General features: G+C 38.8%; 1 protein-coding gene across 1 annotated transcript; it reads left to right on the top strand.

Moving 5' to 3' along the window:
* Positions 1 to 339: 339 nt before the first annotated feature.
* On the top strand, positions 340 to 9,652 carry idh3b (isocitrate dehydrogenase (NAD(+)) 3 non-catalytic subunit beta). The gene is made up of 11 exons (XM_020593119.1): positions 340 to 438; positions 2,089 to 2,262; positions 2,751 to 2,871; positions 3,042 to 3,102; positions 3,199 to 3,331; positions 3,955 to 4,088; positions 4,233 to 4,335; positions 4,623 to 4,769; positions 4,925 to 5,019; positions 5,178 to 5,238; positions 9,098 to 9,652. The coding sequence occupies exons 1-11, from the start codon at positions 373 to 375 to the stop codon at positions 9,173 to 9,175; spliced, it is 1,173 nt and encodes a 390-aa protein (XP_020448775.1). The 5' UTR covers positions 340 to 372; the 3' UTR covers positions 9,176 to 9,652.
* Positions 9,653 to 10,516: the final 864 nt, after the last annotated feature.

The following is a 10,516-nucleotide window of genomic DNA, read 5'->3' as shown; positions in this document are numbered from 1 at the left end:
CCTTCCTACCAGAGCGTTCCTAACATATAATTATAGTGATATTGATACTAATTGTCACTTTTTAAATCTTGTAGCTGCAGATTATATTGTTATATAGTTTCATACAAGGGAAAACATTACTTGTCTGTGGTGTCATTCCCTAACACCCCTAGTCTGTTTTAGTCCAGGCTACGTGATATGACTGTGTGTGTTTTAAAACTCTTGTTAGCCACTGACCATCTGGTCTGCCTAAGCTCCAGGAACAACTGAGTGCCCAGTGTAGGAGGCAATTTTTAAACCCATTATCTATCATGCATGACCTGCTCTGTCCTCTTGGGGTCACTATGTGTGATGTGTAATGAACGCAGCACCACAGAAGAAGAAGCAGCCCAGATGCTGCACATTATATCTGTAACGATGGCGGCAGTCTTGAGGGGTGGTTTGGTTACACTGGTCAAGGTGAGTGTACAGAGAATGTTTATGGGCTTATTTTGTTAATACAGTGGTAGGAGAGTAGCTTCTTCTTCTTTTTTTTTTATCGCCAGTTAATGTTGTATTTTGTCAAACACAAGTACCTGATGCCATCGGTGTCTCGTTGATAACACGAGCCTACTTCATAAACAGATGGTCTTAACATAAAAGTGCTGTGGTTCCGTGTGCTTTGATCAGCCTGTGTAGGTGAGAACACATCTTGGTTACTTTTGGCTGTCAGTCAAACATGGTAACCTCTTTAAAGGTATATTTTTATGGTTGTTAAAGTAACAGCTAGCTAACCACCGTCACAAAACCTTAGCATAATGAAACATCAGTTACGTTGTCGCTCAACTGCACTTAGTTTATCTGCACTGACCATACACTAAATGTCATGAAAAGAGTAGACCAGATAAGAAGGCTGTTTGCCTTTTCATATAATATCCTTCAGGTGTGATCATTTCATTTTACTTGTCAGTTTTGTCGCTTCCTATTTTGAATGAACTTTATATATTTTTGTTGCCTTACAAAGCACATTGGGAGTCTCTGTACCGGAGTCATATTCTTTGTGTTTAACCATACTTGGCCAATAAAACTGATTCTGAGTCTAATGTTCATTCAGAATTAAACATATCTAATGAACCACGAAGTCCCTTTTTCTGCCTGGCTGCCTAAACATCAATTTGACTAGCAGTGGGCTGTTGTACCCCATACTTTTTACCATACTGACTCTGAGAGACGAGGCAGTCCAAGTAACTTCAAAACAGTGCTGATTTATTCAAAGGATCACAGGTAAAATTAACATTACACGCTCAGGTATCTTGCACCTCCAAACTGCTCGCAGGCAGATGTAAGATGAAAGACCCTGAATCCACCAGGCCTATACATTATATCCCTTTGGTTGGGCTAGCCCCATACTACACAGAAACGTTAACCGAGACGTCTCTGTTGCCAGCTCTGCAGCTAGCCATAGCAGCAGTCAAAACATGAAGCAAATCAATGTGTGTGTGTGTGTGTCTGTTGATTAAGTGGTGTGTAGCTAAAAACATTCTCACGACCTCTAGTACATGTCGTGACTTAAACATAAGAACATATTATGGCTAAGGCTACAGTTCTACACGTCATAATAATAATATTAAACACCCTGTCTGCTGACAGTCATCAACTCTTCTCTCTAGTTATCCTTGACCAGATGTACCCTGTAGAAACTCATAAGCATGACTAAGCATTTAACAGTCTAACTAGACATCCTATCTCCACTAAACATTTCTAATACATAAAGTATCTATCCAATATCTATCTGACTAAAAATACCTAACAGGGCAAATTTGCTAAAGCCCATTATGATTTCAGTATACTTAATTTTATATTATAATATCAATACTAATGGTGATGTAGATCATTTTCTGGAAGACCAATTAACAGTCAATAATACACAATTAAATGTGCCAAAGAATGGGAGAGCATTCATATGGAAGCTCAGTTTACGAGTTAAATGATGTTTGCCCATTAATTTGGCCCCAACCAAGGGGTGTCAGGCCATGCCGTCATACGTTTTCAGAGCTCCACGATAAGCAACACCATTTTCAGTATCTCTACCCCTAACTGTTCAGTGTGTGTCTTCTTTCCTGTCGTCAGGGCCTGAACAGCCCCCGGTGGCAGCAGCTGGCCTCTCGACCACTGTGTTTATCTGCTGGTCTCTGTAGTCCAGAAGCCCAGCAGGCCCGTGCAGATGCTGTCTTCAAGGTCACGATGGTACCAGGTGATGGAGTGGGGCCTGAGCTGATGACTGCTGTCAAGGAAGTGTTTAAGGTACAGTATATTTTGAAGTGACTGTGCTGGAATCATCACTGTCTTTCATAAAATGTGTAGTGCACAATCAATAAGGTGCAAAAAAGTAGAGGGCAACACTGAATCCATACTGTCAGAATTTTTTTTCTCCTCACTCTTGACTCAAGTACTTCTGTATTTCAGCATTCAAAAATGGTGAGGATGGGGTTAATAAATAACCTTCAATTAAATATTAAGACATTCATAAGTGTCAGTTTTATGTAATCCATGAATACATAGACTTTAGTATTTTTCACATTTTTCAGTTTATACACCAGCAGTGTTCTTTAACATTCTTTAAAAATGCTAAAAAAAAAAAAAAGCCCAACATGACATTTGTGTGGCATTTACCACCTATTTAAAATAGTCGCTCTTTTGCTTTAGGTAGGTACTTTATTGATCCCACAGTGGGGAAATTTCTTTACTTGCTTTTATTAAAGTGTTTGGCTTGTACTTTGCTTTCTCCTCAGGCAGGAGATGTACCGGTAGAATTTGAGGAGTTCCACCTGAGCGAGGTACAGAACATGGCCAGTGAGGAGAGACTGGAGCACTTGTTGACTTCTATGAAGAACAACAAAGTAGCCATCATAGGTAGCTTAACTTTTTTTGTCAGCCTCTCATAGTTGATCCCTGTTTAATACCAACAAAATTTTATTTAAAAGTCCGCAGTAAAGTTCTTTGGCTCAAATAAGCACAGTACATGTGATTTTTAAAGATAAATTCAATTGGACCTAACATGGACTATATGTTTGGTTATCCAGGAAAGATTCACACGCCCATGGAGTACAAAGGAGAGCTGGCTTCATATGACATGAAACTCAGGTAAAGCAAGAAAGTCAGTTGTGCTTTTGTATGTGTGTTTTTGTCTTTCTTTCTATTGTTTTTAAAGTAACTCTTAACTCCCTCTGCGTTCCACAGGCGTAAATTGGACCTCTTTGCTAATGTGGTTCATGTGAACAGTCTACCGGGCTACAGCACTCGCCACAACAACCTGGACCTAGTCATCATACGAGAGCAGACTGAGGGGGAGTACAGCTCCCTGGAGCATGAGGTAAATATCACTCCGCCTTCTCATTGCAGGCAGAGGATGAGCTGCGCTTTTAAACCCATGTAAAACAGGAATAGAGTGATTTCGCCAGCATTAAACTGGATATCAAAGCAAAGATTGACCAGTCTGACAGACATGCTGAAATGGTTCAGTCTGTTTTTGTGTGTGCTTTTTATTCCGGTTCTCTTTTGAACTACTTTTTATTCATATTGAGGAGTAATAGAGATGCCAGAATAAAATTTAAAGCACTGTAGTCAACAGTGTCATGGAGGGGAGTAGTATAGCTGCGTGACACCACATCCCGCCCCATTTTCATTTGATTTATCAGACTGTGTGTAAAATCCTAGTTAGTGTACTGTATGTACATACACATTGAGCGCCGATGTACCAGAGTCAAATTCCTCGTGTGTCCGACACACACGGCCAATAAAGCAGATTCTTCTTCTTCTTCTTCTAATACACCTTTTAAATAATATGTGCAGTCAGACAGACATGAGCTGGACAACGAATAAAATGCATTTGCTTTATCTAATGTGTAATGTTTTCATTCTCATGTGCTTTTGATTAGTTAAGTCTCCAGTAGAATTATCTGTATTAAAATGTGTATATACGCTTTCTTGTTCTAGAGTGTGGCAGGTGTGATAGAGTCTTTGAAGATCATCACCAGAGAGAAATCACGGCGCATCGCCAAATTTGCCTTTGATTATGCCACTAAAAAGGGGCGGAGCAAGGTCACAGCAGTTCACAAAGCCAACATCATGTAAGGAAACAGAAAAGCTCCCTCTCTGCTTTTTCTCTTGTATATATTTTTGAATCCTGAACTTATTTTTAAAATTGTGTAAATTTGAGTCATGATTTACATTAGTAATAGCAACTCGTCCTCACCCCCATCGTCTCATTACAGGAAGTTAGGCGATGGCCTGTTTCTGCAGAGCTGTGCAGAGGTGGCACAACTGTACCCCAAAATAAAATATGAGAACATAATCATTGATAACTGTTGTATGCAGGTACATGAAGTCTCACTGTTTATCCTCCTGACTTTATTAAGAGATGATGCATGTTATGTTTTATACCTAATATTCATACAACTGTTGGATTCATATGCTTGTTATAATTCTTTAGCTGTGCTTGATTCAGAAAAACAGTATTAAAATCAAAACTTTAATTGTCATGTATCATTTAGTACATGTTATAATGTTTATTTACGATTGACTAAACACAACTGATTTAGGTTTTCATTTCACTTCCCCGTTTCATATTTAAAGTTGCCATTATCTATGTTTCTCTGCTGCAGCTGGTCCAGAACCCATACCAGTTTGATGTGCTGGTGATGCCCAATCTGTACGGTAACATTATTGACAACCTGGCGGCAGGGCTGGTGGGAGGAGCAGGAGTTGTTCCTGGGGAAAGCTACAGTGCAGAGTATGCTGTATTTGAGACTGTAAGTTTCCACCATTTTGTTTGTTTTTCATGGATGTCAGATGTAGTATTACTGATGAGTGACTGTCCTTTTTCTCAGCCCATTTTTAGTGCTGTCAGCCTTCATTCCCTGTGTTGTTTTTTTTTTGTTTTTTTTTGTTTGTGTGTTTGTTTCAGGGTGCACGCCATCCCTTTGCACATGCCGTGGGAAGGAACATTGCCAACCCCACTGCCATGCTGCTCAGTGCTGCTAACATGCTGAGGCACCTCAAGTGAGTCAGCTTCTTTGGTTTTGTAAGAACAAGTACACACCATGCCCCTGTGTTCTGTTCCAGCCCTCTCAAGGTTCTGAAGATTACTCTGCCTGTTTGTCTGAATGTGGACAAGACAATTCTGGTCACATCTTTGTTTTCACCGTATTGTGTTGCAGCCTGGAATATCACTCACAAATGGTGTCAGATGCTGTCAAGAAGGTCATCAAACAGGGCAAGGTAAGTGTGTGTGAGTGAGAACATGTTTTACTTGATCAACCAATGCCCCTGGTGCATTCAGTCTACGAATGTGGTGACATCTGTCTAACAAGGTTAACTCCAAAAGGGGGTAGTTTTTCTATATCAGCTTACAGAGCAGTAGAGCACAACAACAACCTGGAATTGTGCAGAATGAGGATATGTGAATCCCACATGACCCTGATCTCAGTTAACCTGCTGCTCATCGTTTTTGTGGGTCAGTAACTGCGGCCTCGTGCAGTTTGCTGGTGGCACTTCAGAAAATAAAAAATGTACCACATTCATGAGAGTTCACGGCTTTGGTGTGTGACAAGGAACAGTTAGCAAAGAGCTCTGTCACATAAACCAGCCAAATGGCAGCAATGGTGCCAGCACATAGGTGTAATATTAGCAGTTCCTGACCAACAAATGACTCAGTCTAGCAGCCTGGATATTACACTTCAGTGAGTTAGAGAGCCTTCGACTGCTCACTTAGCTCCTGTCTCTTACATGCCTCATCCTTGCTCTGTGTTGTTGTTCTAAATGTGAAAGTGGAATGCACTTTTTTCCCTTTTTAACTACATTTTGCACCTAATACATATAGATACAAACACAATCATGAAGTAGGTAAACCTTTGTCTCTCAGATGGGTGTTGTGCTCTATGGTCAATTCATTTCGAAAAATGCAATTTGAGCAGCTTCAGGAAAAAATAGTTTACCTTTTTTCCCCCCCATTGCTCTTTTATAAGAGGAGCCAGAAGCTGGTTGATCAGTTGGGGTAGCGTTGTCTTGCAAATGTGTAAACGTAAGAATTGATATTTTAAGGGAATGCTTGTCAATTGAAAGCAGAATTCGCCTGCAAGTTGTCTGAAGTGCCCTTCCTCTCCATCTTCCTCCTCCTCTAATTCCCTCCTCTCCTTGTACCCAATTATCCTGTGTATATGTGTGTGTGTGTGTGTGTGTGTGTGCACATCTAAGGTACGGACACGAGATCTCGGCGGGTACTCTACCACCAGTGACTTTGTGCACGCTGTTGTGGAAAACCTGCGTCATCGACCTGTTTAAGATGTTTGGTCACACACCTCACTGACATTTCCTTAGATCTGGACATTGTTCTTAACATGTTTGGCTGAGTCTTAACAACAGTGATGCCACGCAGTTTTAACAAACACTATCAGTTGCATCCTAGTGTATATGGTTTATACTGGAGTTTCTAAAAGAGTCCAGTGAACAGTGCCTTGTGTTGTACATGACTACAAAGCTTGTGAGGCTTTTTCTCAAGGACTTACATCGCACAGCTTGATCTCCTTCTGCTCCTCTCCATGGACCACGCCTGCTCTCCATCTCTTTGAGCCTTTTAGCTTTTATGTTTTTGTCTTTGCTGAGTCAAATACTGTTTTTACTCATTCTGGGCGACCTTTTTTGTCCACCTAGTTTCATGTGTTTTTGCTTGTTGCTTAATTTTCTGACTGCTTCAGCCATGTTGGCCATATAAGCTACCTCTGCTGTTACACAGTATTAGAAACAGTCTTTAAAGCATCCAGACAACCTTAATCAAGAGCTTATAAAGACTAATCTAATTTTAGCTCAAGATTCAACACCAACATACAGCAGTGTCGCCTACAGTATTGTATTCAAAAGTATGCACAAGAACCACCAGCGTCCTGCTGCCACCATGAGAAAGAATGTTAAACTTGTTATAATGAGAAACACAACAACAGGACCCTTTCATGTTAAAACAAGATATTTTTCCTGTAATTACTACATACTGCATTTTTGACAAACGAGACTACTGGAGTGAGTGACAGCAATGCACGTACTTAACTTTGAGCAGGACCTGCTTAGCTCCTTCAGTTCAGCAAAGACCAGTGTGCGCTCCAGCCAGCCCTTGAGAATCACTGATCTGATGCTTAAATTCACACAAAATAATTTGCCCACAAAATAACACATAAATGCAGGGCACGAGCCCTGATAAATAAAAAAATACCCTGTACATGTCCCGATGACGTTACAGATATTGACAGCAGGTAAGGTCAGTGTGTGCACTGCCATCGCTCACTCCAAGGAATGACAGTAGCACTAGGGAGTAGGCTACATGATCTTCTCTAGAGGTGTAATATCATATTCAATACATAAATTTGAAGCTATATTTCTGTAGAGGCTAGGCTATATGTTGAGTATGCAATGACCACCAGATGAAAAAATTGAGCAAAATCATAATAAAAAAATTTTTACATGTGGTACAGGATTATGGCTGCAGGCACCACTGACGTACAGTATTTCACATTTTTGTTTTTCTGATTTCCTCTCTACTCAGAAGTGAACAATCTAAAGACTCAAAGCTGCTGTAATTCAGAATCGACTTTAATGGCCGAGTATGTTTAAAATTTGACTTGGGTGCAGAGGCTTTCAGTGTGCTTTGTAAGGCAACAGGGAAATATAGAATATGTGTGCATTCAGAACAGGGAAACGTGCAAATCAAATTGAAGAGGACAGGAAAAAGAGATGATGTAATTATAGATATGTGCACATTATGAGAGAAGAGATTCAGCTTGATATATATAGTGCTTATATTTACAATTTATTGTGCTGGGGTGATCGCTGTGTCCTGTCATACAAACATGGATCATGACCTGCAGATACTATCACATTTGTGACAAATGTCTTTGTGTTTAATAATACAGTTCTGCCATTGCAGAGCTGTAAATACAACTAAAGGCTGAAACTGATGCTGTCAGTTACCACATAGCCAGTGTTTGTTGTTGTGAAATTATTGTTACAGGAAGTATTTTGACATTTACTAAACACCAAGTATAATTTGACTTGTTTAATAAATAAGTATTGCTCCACTGACTCTTAAGTCATTTTCAGGTGTTATAAAAACCTACAATAGCCATAAACATGTCCATATATAATGATCACAGTGTCGTTAAACTAATCCTGTGTTGTCAGAGTACTGCACATCATCTACACTGGTCTAAAGTATGAATTGCTATACTGTAGATTATATGTTGAATGGTAAAGTCAATTTTATTTTCAGACAATTTCCAAGAAATGTTTTGTCCTACTCATACCCACAGAACTGTTTGTGCCATTGATCCTGTAAGATATGCAAACACTGTTTTATCACACCACTTCAGCTATTCGCCTTCTTATATTACTGTGCTGCAACTGAGGTGAATTCATATGTGGTCAGTTGTTCATCACAAATAATAAAAATTAAAGTAGTAAATGTGTTACTGTAATGAGTACTTGCCGGGTAGCATGTGAATTTCCAAATGGGGATCAGTAAGTTCTTATTATGTTGTACTTTGTTTTATTATTCTCATTTTAAAAGGGAGCAAGTGATGAAGTTATCAAATAAATGTAGTGAGTAAAAAGTACAGTATTTTTCTCTAAAATGTAAAGTCGACGTATGGGTTGGCAGAAAATGAAAATTCTCAAAGTACAGATAACTCAGACATGTACATAACGGCTGCACTTGAGTAAATGTACTTAGTTACTTCCCCCTCTGAATTTTTTTTAATGATACTATTGCGACTGAATACTAAGTAAAAAGAATGGATGCATGTTTTACAACGTCTTTTTCATGTTAACATTTAAAACAATGTTTTTCTGAGCATTAATAAAGTATCAGCTTTTTAGCTTTGGTATATTTGAATTCTCAGCCACAAGTAATGTTAAAAAGAAAAATTAGCACAAAACTGATGGTTTTTAAAACATCTCATTACTCATAGTATTTGTGCTTCCTGTGAGTACTGTTGTTTAAAGACTCTCTAACACACTGGCCATGATACTGTATGTGGACAAGTGTTGCTGCAGCTGTACATATATTAACACACTGTCTTTATGTTTGCAACAGGTGCGCACTGGAGACCTGGGTGGCTATGCAACAAGTGACGAGTTCACCCGGGCTGTCATTGCTAACCTGGTAGTCTAACGACTGTATTTGCAAATCTGTCAGCTGCTGAGACGCACACATGCTTTTTGAATGTACTTCCTGTTACAATGATGACTGATGTTACACACGCAGTGTAGTATACTCCTGCAACATTTTACACACATTTTCCAACTTTACAATATTGATAAAATGCAGATGAAATACACTCTCTAATATCCACAAACTCTGGTTTGCAGTTGATCATAATTATTAAATATGACATCTAAGGCAAACATATATGTGTGTCGGACATGCAGTTCAACACAAATCTTATGATCAGCACAGAGTGTTTTCCAGTGCTGTTTCACTGGAGCACACCAGGTGTTTGCACTGCGTTCTCCAGCAAAGCCCTGTAATTCCTACTTTTATGTCTTGTGGTAAAAAGCTGGTATATTTTCATATTTATTACCTTTCATGTTTTAGCTTTATTGCTTTTTCACTTATGATAGGATATGAATAATAAATATTAAATGAGATGCCACATCTTTTGTCCAAAAGTCTTGCATGAATGTTAATACACAGAAGTACTTGGTGGTATTAAAAGTTTATCATGGCTGCTGGTGGCTCAGCACACATCCCATCACAGGATAAGGATCTCAAATCCAGTGGTGGAGGAAGTACTGAGATTGTTTACTTAAGTAAAAGTAGCAATATCTCTATGTAAAAATACTCTGTTACAGGTAAAAGTTATAGATTGAAAATGTTACTTAAATAAAAGGACAAAATATACTTAAAGTACCAAAAGTAAAAGTAGTCACTATGCAGAATGGCACATTTTATGCTGTAACACGTTATTTAATTATAATTATTGATGCATTATTGCTTTTGTCCCTTTAAAGTTGCACCTGGTAAAGGTGGAGCTAATTAAACTATTTTGTGTAGTTAAACTGATTCTGAAAAATAATAGTAGCTAAAGTTATCCAATAAATGTAGTGGTGTAAAAAGTACAGCATTTGCCTCTAAAATGTAGTCACGTTGAAGTAGGAGGAAATGAAAATACTTGAGTAAAGTACAAATACCTCAAAATTGTACTTTAAAAGTAAATGTATCTAGTTACTTTCCACCTCTGCTCAAATCCAAGTCATGTGCATGTACCCGTGTCCACATGAGACTACTCCTTAGTTCAGGCTGGCCTGTGCTCCAGATCTGCACAGCTATGAAAAAGAATAAGTGGATGAAAAAAACTGAACAAATTCATAATGACTGTACTGGTCTTATACTCTGTTTCTGATGGTATATGGCTGGCCACAACCACATTTATTTTCATTATTGATTAATCAGTTAATTTTTGGTATAGCCTATAAAATGTCTGAAAATGTGAAAAATATGTCCATTTCCCCA

Source organism: Monopterus albus, unplaced genomic scaffold (genome assembly GCF_001952655.1).
Source record: "Monopterus albus unplaced genomic scaffold, M_albus_1.0 scaffold18.1, whole genome shotgun sequence".
NCBI lineage: Eukaryota > Metazoa > Chordata > Actinopteri > Synbranchiformes > Synbranchidae > Monopterus > Monopterus albus.
This window is presented reverse-complemented; position numbering and strand designations above follow the sequence as displayed.